Consider the following 25917-nt stretch of genomic DNA (forward strand, 5'->3'; position numbering starts at 1 on the left):
CTTCTAGTCCACCATCTTGACCTCTGCCCATCCTTACTGTGTGAGGCTCTGAAGAGTCAAACAACGGTGCTTGCAGTGCCCAGCTCTGTCCTCCAGTGGCTAAGGGCCAGCTCAGGCTCCAGCACGAGGAGAGGGGGAAAGCATGAGCGCCACCTGCTGGTAAAACTTCATCAACCGTCAGCAACCAGAGCAACCTCGTGTTCCAAGGACCCCACCCACCCAGAGTTGGGCCGGTTTCCCTTTCTCCCCTACAGCATTTGCTTCCAAAGATACTCTCCCAACTCAATCGAAAACAGCTCTCTCAGTTCCCTCTCTTAAGCCGCGCTGTCCAATAGAACTTTCTGATATGATGGAAATATTCACCTCCACTGTCCACTACAGGAACCACGACCCACATGTGCCATGGAATACTTGAAATGTGGTGAGAGCAACTAAAAGGCTGAGTCTGCGTTTTGTTTTGTGTTTAAACAGCTACATGTGGCTAGTGATAGCACAGCAGTAGGGCAGTGGCTCTCAACCTTGACTGTCCCCTAAATTCACCCTGGCAGGAACCTTTTAAGAATACAGACGAGTTAGGCTAAATCCCAAATCAATTAAATTAGAATCTATTTTCAAAGCTTTCTCTGGGTGTTTCAGACATGTGGCCAAAGTTGAGAACCACTGTTCTAAAGGCAGTGTTTGGCAAACTATTGTGCTAAGAATCTCCTGGGGCTCTTGTGAAAATACAGACTCTTGATTCATAGGCCTGCTGCCCTGGGACCATACTGTGTACCAGGGCTCTACCCCGCGCTTCTAATCCGTTCACCTACACACACTGAGTACTTGTGAGCCCAGTGGCACGGCAGTTCTGGCTTTTAGTTTCCATTCTAGCCAGAGAGGATGTATTAAGCCTGTAATCTCAAATAGTGACAAATGCTTTGAAGTAAATAAAATAGCATAGTGGGATGAGGGTGTGTGCAGCTACTGTAGATTTAAGGAGATAAATGTTTAGTTTGGGGCTTTCAGGAGCTTATAGGGAGACCATGGGAAATCTGGAAGACATGCTCTCTGGGGAAGAGGGACAGTGAACGTGAGGTTCCTGAGGCAAGAACAAGTCTGGCAGTGTAACGCACAGGTGAACAGAGGAAGCGGCAGCAGTGAGATCGCAGGGCACGGTGGTCACGGTAAGGAACGTGGATTGTGTTCTAACTGACAGCCACAGTCGGTCTTAAGCCAAGCATGAGGAATTCTAGTTTACTGTGAGGAGACTGCTCACTGCTGATCTGACTTGATAGTTTTTCACAGCATCTCTTAACTGCTAAGGCTTAGTCTCCTTTTTCCCCTTTGCGGATTTTTTCCCCTCAATACCCTAGAAAGAAAAACATAGGTCTTTAGGTATTAAAAAAAAAAAGGAATAATTTTTACTTCAAATGAGAGTCAAATTCAGAAGTAGGCACTTTGGAGAAGCCAGGGCGGAAATTGCCATTGTAAGAAGCAGGCAAGGGTTCGGGGCTGTCCAAACCCCCATCTCTGGAAGCTCCTGGTAGGATGGCTTCCATGCTGCTGTCAGCAAACTGTAACCAACTTTCATTCTGCCAGATTTTTGCCTTAGGCAGCAAGAGACTTTAAGGTAAGAAATAGAGGAGCAGGTGGAAAGGGGCCCAATGGTTACCTTTTATCTGAAAAAGACCTGCCCAAGTGAGCAACTGCTTCTATATGGAATCACTGAAAAGCCAGACCAGAGATCAGCACTCTGAGCTACTGCAAACGAGTGAGCCAACATGAGTCTTGGTTTTCCTCTTTCCCATTAATACAACTCCAAGACAGTTTCTATCAATAGCCATTAAATGATGGTTTCCCACAAGAATTTGTCAACCAAAGAAATCCTAAAATGCATATGAAGGAACATGAGCTGAATACATTTACACGTGGCTTCATCAAGATACAGGGTTAGTTAACAGTTACTACTTCTAAGAAAATCTTGGGAAAGATATGCACCCAAATATTAACAGTAGTTACCTCCAGAGGATCAGATTAGATGGGAGGAGGGAGAAAGAAGGATACCTTCTGCTTAACTTTCAAAAGTGAATCAAAATACTAGTGGAGAAAAAAAGATTCCAGGAGAATTTAACTAGATGACACAACTTCTTCTAAACCAAAGAAGGCCTGGACTCTAGGCTAAATCATGTTTCCTTAAATATATTTTATATATACATTATTTTCCTAAGATGCTTCATTAACAGCTAAGAATCTTTGTTCAGGCCAATTTGTGAAATACAATAGCTGTTAACGTCTGGAACACACTGGACAAGGCTGGGGTGGCAGCTGGAATAATGCTCCCCATCAGGTATGCCCACGTCCTAATTTTTGGGACCTTTGAATATTACTTTATATGGCAAAAGGAGTCTTTACAGATATGACTAAGTTAAGGTTCTTGAGAGATAATTATGGGCCATCTGGTCAGCCCCCAATCCTGTCACAATTGTCCAGAAACAGGGAGATCTGCCTACACAGAGAAGGGCAAGGGAAGCAGGGAGACTCGATGCCAAGCTGTTGGTGCTGAAGACAGAGGAGAGGCCACGAGCCACACAATGCACTCTAGAGAAGGAAAAGGCAGGAGGGTTCTCTCCTAGAGCCTACAGAGGGAGCTGGGCCCTGCTAACACCCTGATCTGCCCAGCGAAACCATTCTGGACTTCTGAGTTCCAGAGACACAAAATAATAAAGGTGTTGTTTTAAAGTCCCCACATTTGCAGTAAACTGTCATAGGAAATGAATACAAAGAACTAAGGACTAGGAATCGTGGAAGAAGCAGAAAGCACAAGAATGACAAGCCCACATTCCTGGGTTGGAACCGCGCTCCTCAACCTATGACTTGACTATGGTCAAGACCTTTCCAATTCTGAGTTTCTTCATCTAAAAATTAGGGCTAAGAACTTCTTCATGTTTAGTGTGAGTATTTGATGAGAAGGGAAGTAGCAGATGGAGCAACCTAGCTGCTTTCTCTTCAGAGGGACTGCTAGAAACTTGTTTTATCCAGGCAGTTCCTACTGCTGAAGTCACACCAGGATCCCCTCAGATATGGGGTGAGATCCCTGTTGGCCTTGCTCAGTATCCATAACCCTCTGTACAAGTATCCATCAAGAGAGGACCCTGTGTGCAAGCATCCACCAAGAGAGGACCCTGCCTGCAAGTGTCCACTAAGAGAGAGGACCCTGTGTGCAAGCATCCACCAAGAGAGAGGACCCTGTGTGCAAGCATCCACCAAGAGAGGACCCTGTGTGCAAGTATCCACCGAGGGAGGACCCTGCGTGCAAGTATCCACCAAGAGAGAGGACCCTGCGTGCAAGCAGCCACTGAGAGAGGACCCTGCGTGCAAGTATCCACTGAGAGAGGACCCTGCGTGCAAGTACCCACCGAGAGAGGACCCTGCGTGCAAGTACCCACCGAGAGAGGACCCTCTGTGCAAATATCCACCGAGAGAGGACCCTGCATGCAAGTACCCACCGAGAGAGGACCCTGTGTGCAAGCATCCGCTGAGGGAGGACCCTGTGTGCATGTATCCACCGAGGGAGGACCCTGTGTGCAAGCATCCACCGAGGGAGGACCCTGTGTGCAAGTATCCACCGAGGGAGGACCCTGTGTGCAAGTATCCACCAAGGGAGGACCCTCTGTGCAGTTATCTATCAAGAAAGGCTGATTCAACTGTTCTCATCCTCTAATTACAGTGTTTTCCCACCACAGTATACATAAACAGATGCAGGCCCGGTAACAAGAATCATCCCTCATCTCTTAGCTACTGTGATGATTAATTTTATGTGTCGGTCAGTCTGGGCTATATGATGCCCCAATGTGTCTATGAGGGTGTTTCCAGAAGAGATCGGCGTTTGAACTGGTCAACTAATAGGCAAAGCAGATGGCCTTTCCCACTGTGGGTGGGCCTCATCCTATCCATTCAACACCCCAACCAGAACCCAAAGCCAGAGAAGCAGCAGATCCACCCTCTGCTGGAGCAGAGAGTCCGTCTTCTGCCCTTAGACGCCAGCAGCACTCCTGGTTCTCAGGCCTCAGGACATGGACTGAATTACACCACTATCTTTCCTGGGTTCCAGCTTGCAGCCAGAAGACTATGGGCCTTCTCTCTCAGCTGCCATAATAATCTCATGAGCCAACTCCCTAAGAAATCTTTGCTTACACTCACCTGTTCTACTCAATTGGTTCTGTTGCTCTGGAGAACCCTAATACTATTAAACCTAAATTACTCCCCTGAAAGGATGGTAAGGCAGCAAGGTAAGGATTGCTGCAACAGTCTGAGACGTCACTGTGAACTGACAGCCCTTCTAAGACAGGCCCTGTTCTTAACACAGAGCCCAGAAGCCTGCGTGGGCCACTGATAGTTCGTTACGGCAACAGAAGCCTGCCTATGTGTACTCACTGCAAAGAATGTCGAATCCTCTGTCTTAAACATTTAACTTTAGCCTATCCTGTGTCCCCCTATAGCGCTAAGATGTGTTTAGCTTCAAAACACGACACTGAGAGGACTCTCGGTGTGATTTATTTAGTTTCAGTATACTGCAGAGGCATACAAAGGATCTGTACATTTAAAAGGAAACCTTTCCATCGTAAGAGCGCAAGCTGTAACTCAAGGACTGGAGCTGATCCCCCCCCAACCACCACCACCATCACCACACGCTGGCTCTGGCCAATCAGTGTCCACGCCCCACTGATCCGCCTATTAGCCAAGCCCGCTCTCCCAACTGGGAGCCTTCTCTGTGAAATGACAAGGGACCATGGACTTCAAAACGCCAAGGAACAGACATCTCTTCTGACACGCCCAGGAACCTCTAAAGGCAAGTATTCTTTAAAGCATGCTAAAATGAACCCATGAGTGGGTGGGCTCCATGGAAGCCTGGAGGGCTCCTGGTCCTCCCCCTGTTCTCTGGAAAGTTGTTGGTGACTCTCAAAGATTATTTACAGAAATCTGCTTTGAGGAAAATCAAGCTTTCTTGATTAGTATATAAAAGCCACTTAGGCACATTTTCACTTAGGAAACTGAGCCATTCAGAGCATCACTGAACCATTTTCCTATCCTGAATGACCGATATTCTGGGTCTGAACCATCAGGCGGCTGCACTGCCAGTCGTGACAGCTGGCTCTTGTTATTCACTGGGGTCACTGCGTGGGTTCAAAAAGCAGACTCCACGTCACCCATCTCCACACACACAGTCTTCAGCTGCGAATAGTACTCAATTGTCACCCGGCCGTTCTCTCTGCCGAATCCTGAAAGAGAGAGACAGGGTGAGGACGCGCCACTGACGGGCCCCAGCCACGGCGGCCTGCAGAGACGCGCAGGGCCTGCTCCCGGGCTGCGGGAGAGCGCAGCGGCACAGGATCTGGGAGCCAGTCCTCCCCGCAGGCTGTGGCTGTGGAGCCAGACGTGCGGAAAGGCACCCACTGGCCTTCAAGGACAGGGATAGGGAAACACTTAGGCTTCATTTCTTACCAGGTTGAACCTTAACTTCTACTATTTACTCTTCTGGGCTAAGGTCTAAAGTGTTCAGACTTCCAAACATTAGAGCATTCTCTACAATTATCAACCTGATGCCTTTAAAAGTCAGTGCTAACTTAAAACCTAACTCTATATAATACACTTAGTAGCCTCCTCTTATATTGAATCTTTAGGAGCACCAACTATTTAGACTCTGCCCACTCATGTCGGGAGTGGACCCTATAGGCCCTCAGGCTACTCAAAGCCAAGACACCACCCAATCACTAGTGGATGAGGTTACGTGCTAAAAGGACAGCCTTCCTTGTGCTCCTGCCCCAGGCTGAGGCAGGCTATGCATCCAAAGGCCTAGGCCCAGTCTCCACAACTGCATGTCTCCAGGGAGCACCATCCCAAAGGTGACATACTCAAAGGCTGGGTAGGGCCTTCTCTGGCTTTTGTTCCTTTTCAGATCCTCTCAGCATGGAGCTCACTGGGCGCGTTAGGCCAGCTCTCTGTCCTCTCATCTCATGTAGAACTATCCATGGGCACTGATGCAAAGATGCAGATTAAGGAAGGGAGAGCTGGGTGTAGAGGCCCCACTGAGGCCAAAGCTGCAGATCCCACACAAACGGAGGGTTAGGAACGCACAAAACAGAGTCCTGACTCCTACCCTGCATTTGAGTCTGTGTGATGGCCTCTCCAGGTACCCCACAGGGGCAAGAGCCTAGAGATGTATGAACAGAGAACGCCAGGGCGATGCCAAGCACACCACCAAACGAAGCTGTCAGACTAACACCCGCCATCTCACCGTCATGTGTCAGCATTCATGTGTCTGCCAACACTGTGATGGCTCTAAGTGCCTGCCGAGAGACTAGGGGTCAGCCTCTTAGAAAGGTACGTCTACAAAGTCCAAACCAATTTTCATGCAGTCAAAGTGTTCAGTCGCTCAGTCTTGGCTGCCTCTTAGCTTCCTCATGGACTGTTGCCCACCAGGCTCCTCTGTCCATGGAATTCTCCAGGCAAGAATACTGGAGTGGTAGCCATTCCCTTCTCCAGGGGATCCTCCTGACCTAGGGATTAAACCCAGATCTCCTGCATTGCAGGCAGATTCTTTACCAATTGAGCCACCAGGGAAGCCCAATTCACAAAACTGGTGAAATCAGCAGCAAGTGCCAAAGAAAAGAACCTCAAAGTAATAGCTATGCTCCTGATGCCTCAAATCTCCTAACAGACTATTATAAAGTTGCTATGGTTAGGACACCTCGAAGTGGTTTTATGCTTACAGCAATTATAGACTGTGAGGAAAAAAGTAATGCTACTGCTCACAAGTCAACTTATACATCAGAACCTTTGGAGAACTTCTGGAAAAAATAAAGATGCTTGGCTTTCCTTCTCGTGGATAGTGGGCCTGGGGAGGACGAGGAATTCATATACGTTTTGGTAACTCTGATACACACACAAGTTTAGGAACCTGATCTATTATGACCAGTGTCTCCAGAGACGAGAATTTTCCACAATTCCCAACTCCTCACCTGACTTCTTATATCCACCAAAGGGCAACTCCACTGGACTGACGTTATAGTTGTTAATGAAGCACATTCCAGCCTGGAGCTCCGCCACCACTCTGTGGGCACGCTGGATGTCCCTATGAAGAAACAAACTGCATTGGTTAGTCATAGTTTCTTCTGCTGCAACTTCAACAGGAAACGTGAGACTATCACTTCTAAGAGTTTCAAAACATTGCCAAATTCTTATTTCTTCACAATGTGTCTTAAAATCTTATACCATCCAGGCAAAACAGGTAAGAATTTGAATTTTGTAGTCTCATCCAAAAGCATCTATAAAATATGTAGCAGCAACGCGGGTGCTAAAACATTCAATGGGGGAAAAGAGTCTTTTCAGCAAACAGTGCTGGAACAACCGGAGGTCCACATGCAAAGGAATGAAGGAAGAGCCAGCCCTTTCTCACACAGTGCACAAAAATTAACTCAAATGGGTCACTTAACTAAAATATCAGACTGAAAACCATAAAACTCTTCAAAGAAAATAGGAATAAATCTCCACGACCTTCCGTTAGACACAACCTTCTCAGACAAGACACCAAAAGTAACAGATTAAAAAAAATAGAATTATTTTGATCTATAAAAATTTTAAAAGTTTGTACTGCAAATGAGATTATCAGGAAAGTAAAAAGACAACTCACGGAAATGCAAACCACAGCTACAAAACACTGCTGCATATCCACTAGGATGGCTAAAACCAAAAGAGCAGATAACAGCAGTCGCCGAGTGAGGATGCGGGGAAGCTGGAGCCCTTAAACTTCGCCGCTGGGAATGTAGAGCACTGCTGCCAAGTTAAACAGAGAGTTTCCATATGACCCAGCAATGCTACTCCTGGGTTTATACCAAGCAAAAATGAAACATACACTCAAAGAAATTTTCACACAAAGACTCATACATGAATGCTCACTGGAGCATTATTCATAATAGCCAAAAAGTAGAAACAGCCCCAATGTCTATCAATATGTGAGTGAATAAACAAAATGTGATCTATCCATACAGCAGAATATTACTCAGTATACAAAAGGGCTTCCCTGGTGGCTCAGACGGTAAAGAATCCGCCTGCAATGTGGGAGACCTGGGATCCCTGGGTTGGGAAGATCCCCTGGAGAAGGGCACGGCAACCCACTCCAGTATTTTTGCCTGGAGAATCCCATGGAGGGAGAAGCTTGGTGGGCTACAGTCCATCGGGTTGCAAAGAGTCAAACGTAACTGAGCGACTTTCACACACACACAGTAGCAGAAAGGAATAAAGTAGGGATACAGACTACAACATGAATGAACTCTGAAAAGAAGCTAGTGAATGAACTACGTGAAAGAAGCTAGTCACGAAAGGTCACATCCTGTATGATTTCATTTATGTAGAATTTTCAAAATATGCAAATATACAAAGACATACGGTAGATTAGTGGTGGCCAGGGGTCGGGGGAGGGGAGAATGCAGAGTAGCTGTTAATGTTCTTGGGATGACAAAAATGTTCTAAACTTAGATTATAATGATGGTTGTACAATCTATAAATATACTAGAAACTACTGAATTGTACACTTTAAATGAGTGAATTATATGGTAGGTGAATCATCCTAACAAAGGTTTTTTTTTAAAAAAAAAAAAAAAAAAGGAGTTACCGTCCTCTATAACCAGCCTTTGTATTTTGGTGGTGAAGCAAAGGAGCAAGAGAGACGTAATCCACTCTCTCCTCACATCAACAAAAGCAGCTCCTCAGAGAGGGCTTTTAGGACAGTGAGACTGCCTTATTTGACACGACAGCACTGGGTCCGTGTTATACGTGTTTCCAAATGCACAGAACGCACACCAAGAGTGACCCTCACGTGAACCATGGTCTTTGGGTGATAATGACGTGTTCACGGAGGCTCATCAGTTCTAACAACTGTACCACCATGGGCGATGCTGATCATGGGGAGGCTGTGCACACGCTGGGGCGGAGAGCCTGGGAAATCTCTGTACTTTCCACTCAATTTTGTGTTGCACCTAAAACTGCTCTAAAAACACAAAATCTGTTAGAAACAACAACAAAGGAGCTCCTCGTTCTTTCCTTCAAACTCAACTCATCAGGTCCTCAAGGGAAACTTGGGTCTTTCTCCCCAAGTGCCTCACCACAAAACTACAAAAAAACAACAATGGAAAAAACCCCCAAAATATATCACTAAAGAAACAGCATATTCCCAATTGTTAAGCAATCTCAGAAAACTGTCTACTATTGCCAAAAGACAAATCAGAGTTTGTATATAATCAAACAATCTGCAATCATTTTCAAAGAAATTTTACTCCCAAATCACTGCTTGCTTTTCAGCGGTTTAAGTTGATGTACCAAGATAGTAATCACATTACTTACAATAGTTAAAACTGGAAACAGCAGCCTAAATACACAATAGAAGGCCCACATGTGTTACAATGCATCCCAATTTAGGGACTACTATAAAGCTATTAAAAATCATGTCTTTGAAAACTACTACCAGTATTTATATGCTTACAGGTTTCTAAATTCCTTGACATGTATTTTTTAATAGGGACCTAACACGATGCTTTACATAGATCAGAAACTTAAATATGTATTCACTGAATGAATGAAAAAAAGAATAGGATGTATCAATAAAGCTAATATCTTAATTTAAACTCAGCAGCAGGGTTCTGGCTGTGCTGCTACGTTGGCATCTTCTGACTCTACCTGAAGCAGATAGAACATGCTGATGCAAACGCAATGAGGGCGAACTCCAGGGGAGGGAGAAGATGAGTATCTAAGAAGACACAGCAGCCCTATTTCTTCAAAGCTACGTGAACTGTCCTTCCCCACCTACCTGGTGAAGACACCAGCAGCTAGTCCAAAAGTGGTGTCATTGGCTCTTTCCAGAACCTCAGCTTCAGTGTCAAATGATAAAATGGACATAACTGGTCCAAAGATTTCTTCTTTCACACAGGTCATGTCATCCTGGCAATTAGCTGCAAACATTATTTTAAAAACCAAACATCAGTGAAGGAATTATCTGAATTCTGGCATGTCAAAATTCCTTGTTCATAGTAAACAGTGAAATACACAGCTTTAGAGAAAGGTCAATGCAACATTTCCAGTGTGATTATAAATCAGAGCATCCTTCCTGTATGACGATTAACACCACCTACTAAGGAGTCATGGCCTTTGTGCTCACTCTAAATCTACTTTTTTATATTCATCATAAGGACATAGTTAGGGCTTCCCTGGTGGCTCAGACGGTAAAGAATCTGCCTGCAATACAGGAGCCCAGAGTTCAATCCCTGGGTCGGGATGGTCCCCTGGAGAAGGGAATGGCTCCCCACTCCAGTATTCTTGCCTGGAAAATTTCACAGACAGAGGAGCCTGCTGGGCTACAGTTCACGGTGTCTCAAAGAGTCGGACACAACTGAGCAACTAACACTTTCACTTTTCAAGGACACAGATAATAAGGTGGACAAGGATATACGTACAAGGATTTCCATCACAACACTCCTGTGACAGTGAAAACGAGAAGCAACAAACGAGGCATCCAAAATAGAAGAGACAGTCATGTGAACACAACACACCCCAAGGATAAACTTCTATGAAGCCTCAAAAAGTAATGGTTTTGAAGAAAATTTAAGAAGCAAATGCTTATGATGAATAGTCACTGAAAAAATACAATTGTATATATCATCCCAACTTCTGTTAAAATGTCATGCAAGATTAACATCTTTTACACTTTTTCACATTTTCTTAATAACTGTGACGGTAGAAGGAGAAACAGTATTTTTAAAAAGAAAATACAATGTAAAAAATAAACAGAAATAACTGAATGGCTGTGCAGTTAATATGAAAATGTACTTAAGCGATTAATTCCCTAAAATGATTAGATTCACACTTTTTAAAATACACATGTATACCTACAGAAGCTCATATATTTAGATGTGCAATAGTGAACCCCAGTGACCTTCAAGAGGATGGTGCTTTTATCTCACTGTGGCTGAAAGACAGCTCATCTCAGTGCTAGCAAGGAGTGAGATATGCGTCCGTAAGGCTGTGTGATATATGTAAATGCTGAGGCAGAAAAACAGCCATAGAGCCCTACTATAAATACCAGCTTTACACCAGCCAAAGCTAAAAACCAACTACTCACGTATCTACAAAGACGAGGACTCTAAAATCTCCTCATAGATAGATCAGAGCCTGTATATACGAAGTGAAAACAGCTCTTTGTTCCTCTGTATGTTACAGTGTACTCTGGGGACACTGAAACTATCTACGAAGGTATATTCAATAATGTTAGGTGGTGACTAAGGATAGTTTATTGTGACCTAAATCTCTGAAAACTGATAATCCATGCACCATTTTTAGGGAAACTGTTAGAATAGTAAATGATTCAAGACAGTTCATTACCCAGCTGTCCCAGAACAGAGTTCGTCTCACGCAGGTTGATAACAGAGTGCGGCGCTAATATGCTCTACACGAGAGTCAAGAGACGAGGGGATAAAGCAGCAGCTCATATGTGAGAAAAGGAGAGGTCCCTGCACTGTACTTTAGCCCCAAATCTAGTAAATGAGTCAAAAGATCGAGCCTCTGGAATCAGTCTCAAACTTTAATGTGCATAAAAACAAACTGGGAACTTTCTTTCCCTTTGAACTTTTTATTTTGTATTGGACTACAGCTGATTAACGATGCTGTGCAGTTCCAGGTGGAGCGCGCAAGGACTCGGCCATACATGTACATGTATCCATTCTCCCAAAACGCAGGTCTTGAGGTCCTAGCCCCTCAGAGTTACATTTGGGGGTCTAGGGCAGAGACCAGAAACCTGCCTCTACCAGTTTTCCAAGTGATACTGACACCGTGGACCACAAGTCAGACTTTCAGAATCACTAGGATGAAGTGAAGGTAGTTAGCTTCCTGTTCTTTGCATAAGTTCACAGCTTAAAAAAATTTTTTTTTTCCTAATTGCAAAATACACATTCTCAATTTGAGTCTGTTGTAGTGAGAGGGATCAACCTAGAAGTTGTTACACAGAGTGAAGTAAGTCAGAGAGAGAAAAACAAGTATCATATATTAATGCATATTTATGGAATCTAGAAAAGGTACTGAGGAGCCTACTTGCAGGGCAGGAACAGAGGCAGTCATTTTTACGATACAGACTTGTGGACACCGTGCGAGGGTCGGCAGGAAGCAGAGGGCGGGACGAGTTGGGAGACTAGCGCTGACAGGCCACGTGTGAACAGACAGCGAGAGGGGAGCTGCTGCGCAACACAGCAGCGTGAGCTCGGTGCTCTGTGATGGCCGAGATAGGTGGGTTGGGGGCGTGCGGGAAGGAGGCTCAAGAGGGAGATGTGTCTATACTTATAGCTGATTCACATTGCATAGCAGAAACCAACACAACATTGTAAAGCAATTATCCTCCAACTAAAAATAAACAAACATAATCTACAGAAAATCTGTAGTATTCAGCCATGCATAAAGTTTAACAAAAATCACCTTTAATCCAAGCTTCTAGAGGAATAAATCCACTATCAATAATAGGATGCATGTTCCCTGCTCCTTCTTTGTCCCATGCACATATGTGGTTTTTCAGATTTGGGATAATGCCACATACACTATTGTTTAACCTGTATTTGCTATTTAAAAACATAATGTAAGTTTTCCCTCTTCTTTAACAGCTACAAGCTAATTCATGGTATGGATGCTAAATTTACAGCCTTTGAGCCTCAGTAGTTGCTTTTCTAGCAAGGGCTAAAGGTTAAACTGAATCAAATCAAATACCAAGTGTTGAAAAGTGGCACCACTATCAACCTCAGGGACAAAAATCAGCTGAATCTATCTTCAAGATAAGGTGTAAGGAATCATACAGCATTATTCCATCTATAGATAGTTTTTTAAAGCCAAGAAAACTGTCAGTATTTTTATAGTAGACACTAACAAGACCAAACAGTCTAAGACAGTGTCACCCGCAGGCAGGAGGGAAGGAGATGGATGAGAACAGCAGGACCACCATATGCTTGATTGTCCAAACCAGAAGACTGCTCAGACCGAAAGGAAATGCTAAAAAGTATTATATCAGTTAAGTTTTAATATTAGTATGCTGTCTGACAGATTGGTTTCATTATATTGATGATCGAAAAGTTCAATGTAAAACACACTCTTTACCAAGTTTCTTGAGAAAAGAAATTCATTACTTCAGTTTTAATCAAACATGAATTTTCATTTTTGGGGCTGCCTTGCTTCTACAACAACAGGTGTGTACCTAGTTAAGTCCCAGGTAATTGATAACATCATCCAAGAAGAGAAGGGGCAAACGGGGGCTTCCAAGGCAACAGAGAACTTCTACTTCTTGCATCTGAGTAGAGGGGACGCACAGTTCTGACCCTTGCCTTACACCATACGGACAGTTTATAAATACTTTTTTTCTATCTAACATTTAACTCAAACTGTTTAAAAGCAAACAAGTAGAGGACATACTTAACACACAAGGTCTCATGTAATACCCATCCTTTAATTTTGGGTCTTCAGGTACAAAGACGTCTCCACCACATAACACTTTAGCACCCTGCCAAAAAAGAAAAGAAGAATGCATACTTTATGTTAAACATACAACCTCAATGTGCATTCTGGAAATGCTACCCGTGTCCTGAACAAATGGACACTTGGTCACTCTACTGCAAGTACAATGCAGAAAACGGCTCCCAGACGGACATGACCACAGGAGAGGGCGCAGAGCAAGTAACCCAGGAGGAATTACCCTTCCCCTCATCTCTACTTGTTTCTTACCTGCTCCTCTGCCAGTTTAACAAACCCAAGGACTCGCTCCAGATGTGGTCGGTTGATGAGGGGACCCATCCTCGTATCTTCCAGAAGGGGATCTCCAATTTTTATCCTTTGGGTCTGTTTCACCACTTCCTCTGTAAATTGATCAAGAATTTCCTTTTGCACAAATACCCTTGTACCGTTACAACAAACCTAAAAAACAGACACAAATTATATGTAAGTAAGGGGTAAAAAGCTTCCCCAGTGGCTCAGCAGTAAAGAATCTGTAGGCAATGCAGGAGACACAGGAGACATGGATGCAATCCCTGGGTCAGGACGATCCCCTGGAGGAGGAAATGGCAACTCATTCCAGTATTCTTGCCTGGGAAATCCCATGGGCAGAGGAGCCTGGTGGGCTACAGCCCATGCAGTCACAAAGAGTCGAACATGACTGAGCACAGCACAAAGGGGGGAAAAGGAAAAGGGAAAAAAATCCAGCAGCTTTAAATTTAAAAGAAACAGGGGACTTCCTGGTGGTCCAGTGGTTAAGGCTCTGTGCTCCCAATTCAGGGACACAGGTTCCATCCCTGGTCGGGGAACTAGATCCCACATGCAGCAGCTAAGACCCTGTGCAGCCAAAAAAAAAAAAATTAAAATTAAAGAAACAGTATACTGTCTTTAAAAGTTAGTTCCATTTCTAAAAAATTATCACCATACTGAACAGGATCACACATGTAATTGAAGGCATGCTACCCTACACACAAACTCTCTGCCCCTTGAAATAAAAGTTAAGCCTTCGTTTTTATTTAAATTTCTTTAAGGCAATTAATAGATCTACATGACTCATAAGACTTCTCCTGTTTTCTCACCTCAGGTGCTCAATTTGGTTGTATATTTTGAGAACAGGAGGTTAAGAGTGGAAGGAATTGAAGAGTAGAAACAGATCAAGAACTGAGATCTTGAGTCTAATAAAAATCTAGAGCATTTCACAGTCAATGTTTGTCTTTAAAATCACAAATAATGAGGAATTCCTTGGTGGTCCAGTGGTGAGGACCCCATGCTTTCACTGCTGGGTTCCAGGTTCAATCTCTGGTCGGGAAACTAAGTAAGATCCTATATCCTGGGCGGTGCAGCCAAAAAAATAAAATAATAAATTTTAAAGTAAGATCTCAATTTAAAATAAAGTGAATATCATAACCATATTGAAGGGGGTGGTGAAAGAAGAACTGACCCATTAATTTCTGAACACAGATTTTAACTATATATCCTTTGGCTAAAACCAAAAAGAACTATAAAAAGAAGGTTGCAAGCTAGTTAGAAGGTTTATTTTTCACAGTAATGCAAGTACAAATCTGAAACTATTATAAACATATTCTAGGACTGAGCAATTACATGTATTGTGAGTAATGGATGCTAAATGTTTCACTATCAGAGAAGGAAATTATGAACATGGAAGGAGGAGGCTAAAATAAACCTTGTAACACTGGAATGACTGGAAATAGCTGTATAAACTTATAGCCATTAATATAAACAGATGTAAATAGATGTGTGTGTGCATACATACACATATGCCAAATATCAATATGTATTCCCTGGCTCTGGACTCTGAGAAGACACAGAAGCGATCATACTCCAGCAGAAACAAGTACATCTGGCACCCAGATCTTCGTTTCTAAAAACCGCTTGCCATTAAATGGAATCAAGTCTTCTTAGAGAAATAGCTCATTCCAGAGTTCCACCACAGAATGCACAAGATGTGTTTAGAACACCTTGCTATGCCAGGAAGTAAAACAGTGCTCAAAGAACAATGGGGACATATCAAAAAGTCACAGAAAGAGGCTCCCGCCAGCAGAATCTTCAATTATTTGAGCATCAAAATAAATAGTAATAGTAACTCACAGAATGAGGTAAGAATCCATGGGTTCATGCTGATAAAAGTAAATGAATGAACAACAAACTAGGAAGGTGGTGAAAAAGTTCTTTCTTGCAACAGGCAGTAAACCAAATAAAAGTAGAAGGAATAACAGAACTGGAAACTCACCACTTGGTGACCACCAGAAAAAAATGTTCTAGGGGACATCAAAGGGTGCTAAAACTAGTAGATCCAAGTTTGACATGGAACAAGGTAGTCTCACTTGATCTCCCACAAGACATTTATTAACCTCAAAGGAGAAAACTGCAACTTCACTAATAAAGACCCAACTGAAGTGGGTAATCAAAGTCAACGACACCACTGTAAAATACCATTTTTTGTGGTGTTTGCCAAAAAGCCATAAACTAAATCCAATAAAAAAACAAAAACTAAACAGACCCAAAATGAGGAACATTTTACAAAGTAAATGGGTTGATTCTTCTAAAATGCCAAGGTAGTGAAAGATCAGAATGACTTTAGAACTATTCCAGATTAAATGAGATTAAAGAGACACCACAAGTAAATGGAACACATCTTCCTGGATTAAATCTTGAACCAGCAAAGAAAAAGCTGTTTCTAAAAGGACATTAGTCAAACAAATGCAGAAATCTGAATAAGGGTTATGATTGAATAACAGTACTACATTAACACCAAGTTACGGATTCTACTAACCATATTGTGCTTATTCAAAAGAAGGCAGTAGGCTTCCCTGGTGGCTCAGATGGTAAAGCATCTGTTTGCAATGCAGGAGACCCAGGTTCGATCCCTGGGCTAGGAAGATCCCCTGGGAAAGGAAATGGCACCCCACTCCAGTACTCTTGCCTGGAAAATCCCATGGATGGAGGAGCCTGGTAGGCTACAGTCCATGGGGCCCCAAAGAGTCAGACATGACTGAGCGACCTCACTTTCACTTTTTTTGAGAAATACACATATGAATGGAGAGGTTACGGATCTTCTGTCTGCAACTTTCAAACAGTTCAGAAGAATACAGTAACATACATATGTGCGCACAGACAGTAGGTGAAAAGTGAAAGTGTTAGCCGCTCAGTCGTGTCCAACTCTTTGCAACCCCAGGGACTGTAGCCCACAAGGATCCTCTGCCATGGCGTTCTCCAGGCAAGAACACTGGAGTGGGTTGCCATTCCCTTGTCCAGGGGGTCTTCCTGACCCAGGGATTGAACCCAGGTCTCCTGTATTGCAGGCAGATTATCTTCACTGTCTGAGCCGCCAGGGAAACCCATGAAAAGACAGACAGAAAGGTAAATGCAATGAAATGTTAACACTGAAGAACCTGGTTCAAAGGTATATGGGAATTCTTCGTATTATCTGCGCAACTTTTCTATAAGTCTGAAATTATTTCAAAACAACCAGCTTTAAAACAGGCTGTGGGAGGGGATATATGTATACCTATGGCTGATGCATGTTGAGGTTTGACAGAGAACAACAGAATTCTGTAAAGCAATTATCCTTCAAATTAAAAAATAAATAAATTTTAAAAAACCAAACATGCTGTGACATGAAAGGTGAAGACTCCCTCTAAACCTCTTTCAGGGTCAGGTACACACCTCGCCTTGAGTAAGGAAGTTGGCCATCAGCGCGCCCTTTACAGCATTCTTCATGTCACAATCTGAGAAGATGATAAGTGGAGACTTGCCTCCAAGTTCCAGGGTAACAGGTTTGATTCCTTTAGCAGACATCTCCATGATCTTACAGAACAAGAGCAAAAGCATCGAGAAGTTTAACACCAATGAGATTACAAGCTAGGTTAACTAGACTGTGACCCTGAAAAGTCATGTTGAACTACGTGTGACCTGCAGCCTTGCTCTCAATATACTCTGTCCTTAGTCTGCTTGAAGTAGTCTTTTCCAGAACACTGAAGAGAATCTACAGAACTGCATATCCTGAAGAGGGAGTTCATTTAAGACAACCTGTCAATTCATCTGTCATGGGAGGAAATTCTTTTGTATTCTTTTGTATTGCTGCAACTGTGTTCCAGGCTGACAGAACTCAGAGCACAAATTAAGGTCAAAATGATGAATCTGAACAAACTGGGACAACACCCGTTATTCAGAGGCGGCAGCTACAGATGAAGTAAGTCACCGAAGAATACAAATTGCAGCCCAGGGTCTGGCCTCTCAGACACAGGCAGAAGATGACTCCCGTCCCCAGCGGGCCTAACACACTGAGCGGTTCTAACTACTCCTTCACACTTCTCAAGTACACTTCAGACCTTGGCCCAATAATAGGTACAGCCTCCCTGCCAATACAAGCTAGGAAAAATCAGAGGCTAAGCCTCCAGCACACGCTCTGGGGAGGCCTGGCATAGCCGCACCAAGATGTCCTAACCAGATGCCCCTACTGTTTCACTCTCACCTTTGAGCCGGTGGGCACGCTTCCAGTGAAGGAGACTTTGGCCACATCACGATGCTGACACAGGAACTGGCCTGTGGCAGCCCCTCCTTGAACCACGTTGAAGAGCCCAGGAGGGACTCCAGCCTCAGTATAGATTTCAGCCAGCAGCAACACGGACACGGGCGTGAAGGGAGAAGGCTTAAAGACCATGGCGTTACCTGCATTACCGAGACAAAAACACAGACAGATTTTTTAAAGCTGAAGATCCTCTGAAGACAGGACAAGGAGGACATGTCAAGAACAACTCCAGTTGAGAAACACTGTATGACATCCCTTATATGTGGAATCTAAACAGAAATGATGCAAATGAACTTATTTATAAAGTAACAGATACAGACTCACAGACTCAGAAAACTAACTTATGGTTGCCAGCAGGCAAGGATGGAGGGAAGGGACAGTTAGGGAGTTTGGTATCAACATGCACACACTGCTATACTTCAAACTGGTAACCAACAAGGACCCACTGCAGAGCACACGGAACTCTACTCAACGTTATATGGAGCCTGGATGGGAGGGGAGTTTGGGGTAGAATGGATACATGTATATGTGACTGGCTGAGTCCCTTCACTGTTCACCTGAAATTATCACAACACTGTTAATCAGCTATATGCAATATAAAATTAAAAATTAAAAAAAAACAACTGTTTCCTGTTCCCTATCAAATGCTAGGCCAAAAATTATTATTAATAAGTAAACCTATCTTTTTCTTCCCTCCTTAGTTTCTCTCATGAAACAGACCAAGCCACACACTTGCAATGTCTCAACCAGTAATACCTTATATATCTACAGCTTTTCACATATATTAACCTCATTTAACATTTGCAACAGCAGTATGAAGTAGGTATGATCAGACCCATTTTATAAAAGCTGAAACTGAAGATAAGTAAAGTTAATTAATTTGATGAGTCTGCAAGGCTAGTAACTTAATTCTATTTCTCCTCTATCACAGAGAAATGTGTAAAACGAACATGAAGCAACAAGAAAAAAGCTGCATTTCAACACAATGTTTTAATACTAGAGCTCTTTTAACCTGAGAGTTTTTTCTAAGACATAACGTCTTCTTTCCCCACAGATTCTTCTCTTTAAATAGTGCAAGAAATCTTTTTGTTAATCAACCAAAGCTTCTCTAATGGAAACTTTGTCTTTCATTTCTCTTAAGACACCAATGAAGAAGTTTATTTTCTGCTTCCTAAATGAAATCAAACTCCCAAGTGCTACCTGCTACACAGAAATTGATGCTCAGAATTCTTGTCCATAAAGGAAGAGAACTTTCAAGTAGCACAAATCTAATTCATTTGACAGTAAAAATAATAATGAAATCTCCAAGACCAAAATTAACTTTCTTCCTTCCCATAAACAAAAATAAATAAAAATGGGAATAATGTATAACCTCAAAGCTCCCTAGGGGGTGGGGCAGGGGTGAAATTATGCCAGGGAGAAAGGGTAGCTCACAGGCGGAAGAATAAGCCATTCTTACCACAAGCCAGAGCTGGAGCCGACTTCCAGCAGGCGATCTGAAAGGGGTAGTTCCACGCTCCGATTCCAACACACACCCCTAGTGGTTCCCTTCTAGTGTAACCAAACGATCCACCTGGGAGCTGGATGTGTTCGCCTAAGGGGACAGAGAGGGCAGAGAACAGTGTAGGGCTGCCTGCCCCAAGGGTTCACCGGCGCCTGGACTCACTCTGGACTCCAGCCAGACCACCCACCTCTCATCCCCCAGCCACTGGGCTCACCGCGCCTCTGGTCTTTCGTTCATTCTAGTTATTCTCACACTGCTTCTGCATGTTCTCTCCACATTAAGAATCCTTCAAGCTAACTAACGTTCATTCAACTCAACATAATCTTCTAAAGATTTACCAAGCATCCACTACATAGCTCAGATGAAATGCAGCAGAAATGGGGAGAGACTTGGCAGCTGAACAGTCCCAGGGCCCTCAGCCTCAGCCTTCTCACCCCACTGACCTCCTGGGCCTGGCCAGCCCGGCCAACACGTGAACTGATGGACACTTCCTAGACAGTAAAGGAAAATCTGTTGCCGAGTAAGTAAAACTAATAAATATGATGCTCTCACTGAGTCTTGCAAGAACTGGTTTTTGCACAATCTTGTCTACACCTCAGCTGCAAGGTTAGGTGCTTTATATACTGGGCTGGGCAAAACGTTTGTTCAGGTTGTTCCATACAATGTTATGGAAAAACTACAACCCAATACCTCATCTCATCTAATCCTTCTAATAACCAATAAGATAGGGATGATCTCCCGTTTAAATAAAGTAATTCTCAGTGACACCCAAGTAGAAAGTGTTAAGTCCAAGATTTTAACTCAGGTCTGTCTTAATTCCAAACTCTGTACCCTACTCCACCAGGCTCTGCTGCCCTGCTTCCTTTAAGCTGGGCACAGAAGGCCAGGTGAGGGCTTACCGGCCATGGAGCCCGCCAACCCTGCGTAGTACTCCAGGCACTGCCAGGAAGTGTCAATGTCCCAGCGGGCCTCAAAGATGGACTTGCCATTGTTGATAGTCTCCACCGTGGCGATTTCATCCTTCCGTTCCTTTGGGCAAAACAGAGGACTAGACTGAAGACAAATTACCATACACCTCAACATGTTCAACAATCAAAACAGAATACGTTGTCTAATTTTTAAAAACAGAAACAGCCCGAACTTCCAACAGAAAGGAATGCCTGTGACATCTGGAAGAAATGAAAGTTATTGCCAAATAGTCCCCTGTTCTCCCCATCAAGTAACTCACAGATATAAGACCAACACCTCATTCCAAGATTAGTGAGAAAAGGACTGTTTTGAGAAATATTATATATGTACACCTGCACAAACATGTACAGATATTTGTGCATGAGGTTTTCCTGGTGGCTCAGACAGTAAAGAATCTGCCCGCAATGCAGGACACCCGAGTTCGATCCCTGGGTCAGGAAGATCCCCTGGAGAAGCAAACGGAAACCCACTCCAATATTCTTGCCTGGAGAATTCCATGGACAGAGGAACCTGGAGGACTGCAGTCCCTGGGATCACAAAGAGTCAGATAAGACTGAGTGACTAACACACTGCATGTACACAGTAAGAACAAAGAGTCCTTAGGAAAACTGTACTAAACAGCCAAATACACATCAACACAAATGGGTTTAATTCACCCAAAGAAATGCAGCATGATAAAATCACAAGATAATTATTTTCTGATGCTCATTACTCATCAATTGTCTTTTCAAATTCTGTTTTCAGATGTAGTTTACAGAACTTAAAGGCACTACAGATGGCCCAAAAATGAACAAAAAGATTTTGGAAATCAGACCTGAAAAATTAAATAATGTCCCCAAAAGAGATGAAAAACTTGAATATGGGGGTTTCCCTGGTGGCTCAGTGGTTGCTACAAAAGTAATTGCAATTTTGGACCATGCATTTTAAATAATTATAATTAGGCTCAAATACATCTTTATTAATCAAAATAGGAACCATGACAGTCAACACATTATTGCCAACAAGAAATAAGTTTGTTTATTCTTGGAGCATAAAAATCCATGCTTCAGGATTCAGCAAACTCCTGGAAAGCATTTTCTGCTTCCTGCCGGTTGCAAAAGCATTTTCCCTGCAAAAAGTTGTCAAGATGCTTGAAGAAGTGGTCGTCAGTTTGCAAGGGGTCAGATGGAATATGGCAAATGAAGCAAAACTTTGTAGCCCAGTTCTCTCAACTTTTGCAGCTTGTACAGCTTTTGGTTGTACACTGTGCAGTCGGCACTGCCATGGAGAGCTGGGCCCTTTCTGTTGACCAACACCGCTGCAGGCATTGCAGTTATCAGCGGATCTCATCAGCCTGCTGGGCATACTTCTCAGATGTAATGGTTTTGCCGGGATTTAGAAAGCTACAGTGGATGAGTCCAGCAGCAGACCACCTAACAATGACCATGACCTTTTGTGGTGCACATCTGGCTTTGGGCAGTGCTCTGGAGCTTCTTCGTGGTCTCACCACTGCGCTGGTTGTTGCTAGTGGTCAGATAAAATCCATTGCACATCACATCCTGATCAAGAAATGGTTTGCTGTTGCACAGCATATGGGAGGACAACACTTCAAAACGACGATTTTTAAAATTTTTGGTCAGCTCATGAGGCACCCACTCATCAAGTGTTTTCACCTTTCCAATCTGCTTCAAACGCCAAATGATCATAGAACGATCAACTTCGAGTTCTTGTGCAATTTCTCGTGTGGTTGTAAGAGGATCGGCTTCAATAATGGCTCTTATTCAGAGGGCCAGCCACTATGCTCCTCATCCTCAAGACTCTCATCTGCTTTGCAAAACCTCTTGAGCCACCGCTGCACTGTATATTCATTGGCAGTTCCTGGGCCAAGCACGTTGTTGCAAGTTGTCTCCACTCCTTTATGACCCATTTTGTATGCTAATAAAAAAGTCACTCGAATTTGCTTTTTGTCTAACATCATTTCTATAGTCTAAAATAAATATAAAATAAACAGCAAGCAATAAGTCATTAGCAAAAAAAAAAAAAAAACCAAACCACACACAGAGAGAGAAATGCGCATTAAAATGATGTATAACATAACCACATTTAAGAATGTAATCCAGGATCAAATGGCAAAGTTTAACAATGCAAAACTGCAATTACTTTGGCACCAACCTCTGTCTCCTAGACACAGGTTCAGTCCCTGATCTGGGAAGATGCCGTGAAGCAACTAAGCCTATGCGTCACAACTGTCGACCTAGGGTCTAGAGCTGGGGAGCTGGAAATACCGCGTCCACGTGCCACAGCTGCTGAAGCCCCAGCGCTCTCGAGCCCCCGCTCTGCAACAAGAGAAGCTACTGACATGAGAAGGCTGCACGCTGCAATGAAGAGCAGCCCCTGCTCGCCGCAACTAGAGAAAAGTCCGCATGGCAACAAAGACGGAGCGCAGCCAGAAACAGATAAAATTATTTAGAAGATCTGAGTATGTAAGAAACAGGTATTTGCTATTACAGATCTGATTTTAATTAAAAAAAAAAAACCAATGTGGTGAAAATCTGCACATAAAACATGAATTGAACAATTGCAAGAAAGATGTATCTGTTACTAAAACTGACCATCAGTATGGCTGACCAGAAGCAACATGAAATGGCAACAGAAATGAACACAAGCGTCTAACACAAGAGCTACCAACTACAGATCTGAGAAAGCATGGAAGGATGAAATACAGGAAACAGCACTTTGATAATGATAATTGGACATGGTCTATTTCTACAAAGACCAGAGGTATGAAGTGCTTAGATCCATTCATTCCATATTTGTTGGATTCCAGAAAAGTTGACGAAGTAGGACTTGAGCTCAGCTCCGTTCATGAAAACACCAAAATCACAACTAACTGCTCAACAGCCATCAACAAGAAAGACCAGAGCCTACCAGAAAAGCTATTCTGCATCCAAAGACAAAGAAGAAGTCACAACAAGATGGTGGGGGGCGGCACACTGCTAATCTAGTCAAATCCCATACTCACCAGGTACTGCTGCTACTGCTGCTAAGTCGCTTCAGTCGTGTCCGACTCTGTGCGACCCCATAGACGGCAGCCCACCAGGCTCCCCCGTCCCTGAGATTCTGCAGGCAAGAGTACTGGAGTGGGTTGCCATTGTCTTCTCCGACTCACCAGGTAGGTGACACACAAATTGGAAAATAATTATATTTCAGAGGTTCTCCCACAGGAGTGAGAGCTCTGAGCCCCACATCAAGCACCCCAGCCTGGAAGACTGGCATCAGGAGGAGGAGCCCCAGAGCATTTGGCTTTGAAGACCAGTGGGTCTTAATTATAGAGACTCCACAGGAATGGAAAAGATTAAAAATTTCACTCTTGGAGGATGCACAGAAGATCTCATGCACACCAGAAGCCAAGGAAAAAGCAGCGAGTGACTCCTTAGGAGCCTGGGTCAGACCTACCTGCTGGTCTTTGAGTGTCTTCTGAGAAGGTGGAGGGTGGCTGGCTTTGGTTTACAGTGGGGACAAGGACATCAGTGGCAGAGGAACCACAGAATACTCATTGGCATGAGCTCTCCTGAAGTCTGATATTTTGGCACTAAGACCTGGCTCCCCCAACAGCCTACAGGCCCCAGTGCTGGGATGCCTAAGGCCAAACAACCAACAGGGCAGAAACACAGCCCCATCCACCAGCAGACAGGCTGCCTAAAGTCTTCCTGAGCCTAAAGCCACCTCTAGACACATCGCTTGACATGCCCCTGCCCACCAGAGGGCTAAGACCCAGACCCACCCACCAGTAGGCAGGAACCAGCCCCTCCCTCCAGGAAGCCTGCACAAGCCTCTAAACCAGCCTCATCCATGAGGCAGCAGATACCAGGAACAAGAGGCACAACTCCCCTGCGGCCTGCAGGATGGAGACTGCAAACAGACAGTTAGACAGAGGAGACAGCAGAGAAACACATTCCAGATGAAGTAACAGGAGAAAACCCCAGAACAACAACCAAGTGAAGTGGAGCTAGAAAATCATTTCACACTTTTTACTAAGAAAAAGGACAGATCCAGTCTCTTCCTTCAAGGAGCTCACTTCCTATAAAGGAAGTTAGTAAGTTCTAAACAAATTCTGCAATGCTTGAATAGACATGTTTCTTCAGAAAGGATGATTTGTTTACATCCAAACACAATCTAAATTAAATTGCTTTTCAAACCAACAATTTACCTTCTCTTTCCTGATTCTCTACTCACCAAAACAACTTTTTAACAATGAATTTGTTTCCCCGTTACTGATACTGGAAAGAGGGTACCTAGGAAAACAACAAGCCATCAGTTCTGATGTAGCGGTTCTTTAACCAGGTGTGAATCATCCCACTTCTTGGATGTGTTGAGTATGATCAATGTAAAACACATTTTCAAAAGGCATGATCAACCATAAGTGACTTAAACTTCATTTCTAGAATGCAAGAGGGGAACTAGTCCCTGAAGAGGAAGTAGGTCAGTTCAGTTCAGTTCAGTCGCTCAGTTGTGTCTGACTCTTTGCGACCCCATGAATTGCTGCACGCCAGGCCTCCCTGTCCATCACTAACTCCCAGAGTTCACTCAGACTCATGTCCATTGAGTCAGTCATGCCATCCAGCCATCTCATCCTCTGTCGTCCCTTTCTCCTCCTGCCCCCAATCCCTCCCAGCATCAGAGTCTTTTCCAATGAGTCAACTCTTCGCATGAGGTGGCCAAAGTACTGGAGTTTCAGCTTCATCATCATTCCTTCCAAAGAAATCCCAGGGCTGATCTCCTTCAGAATGGACTGGTTGGATCTCCTTGCAGTCTAAGGGACTCTCAAGAGTCTTCTCCAACACCACAGTTCAAAAGCATCAATTCTTCGGTGCTTAGCCTTCTTCACAGTCCAGCTCTCACATCCGTACACGACCACAGGAAAAACCATAGCCTTGACTAGATGGACCTTAGTCGGCAAAGTAATGTCTCTGCTTTTCAATATACTATCTAGGTTGGTCATAACTTTTCTTCCAAGGAGTAAGCGTCTTTTCACTAGTGTCAGTTCACTAATCAGCATAAACACACTGATGAAATCAGTATATTACACTTCACACACATGAAGAAATATTAAACTAACAAAAGTGAAATGCTGTTGTCTTCCACATTAATACAAGCGTGAACAGACGGGAATTAATCTATGACTACTGCTGAAAAGCCTTGGAATATTTACTATGAAAGGAAGTTTCACTAAGATTTTTTTTTTTTTTGGTAAAGAATGGACAGACAATTAGTTTTGAGGACTGTTTCAAGGTTTCAACTCAAAGAGAAAATTCAATCTATTGGCTGGTCTTTTGAAATTTTCCTTGTCTTATTCCAGCATCCT

At 43.6% G+C, this 25917-nt stretch overlaps 1 protein-coding gene across 1 annotated transcript in view; it reads right to left on the minus strand.

The window, feature by feature from the left end:
- ALDH9A1 (aldehyde dehydrogenase 9 family member A1) overlaps nt 4518-25917 on the minus strand; it is a 28476-nt gene continuing 7076 nt past the window's right edge. Inside the window, exons 3-11 of the mRNA XM_018046433.1 lie at nt 20504-20633; nt 19560-19694; nt 18044-18240; nt 17236-17376; nt 13783-13971; nt 13474-13561; nt 9842-9983; nt 6999-7111; nt 4518-5258 (exon numbers count right to left, since the gene is read on the minus strand). Coding sequence (XP_017901922.1) covers nt 5164-5258; nt 6999-7111; nt 9842-9983; nt 13474-13561; nt 13783-13971; nt 17236-17376; nt 18044-18240; nt 19560-19694; nt 20504-20633 — 1230 coding nt within the window. The 3' untranslated portion in view covers nt 4518-5163. The remainder of the gene's footprint in view (nt 5259-6998; nt 7112-9841; nt 9984-13473; nt 13562-13782; nt 13972-17235; nt 17377-18043; nt 18241-19559; nt 19695-20503; nt 20634-25917) is intronic.

Source organism: Capra hircus, chromosome 3 (assembly GCF_001704415.2).
Source record: "Capra hircus breed San Clemente chromosome 3, ASM170441v1, whole genome shotgun sequence".
NCBI lineage: Eukaryota > Metazoa > Chordata > Mammalia > Artiodactyla > Bovidae > Capra > Capra hircus.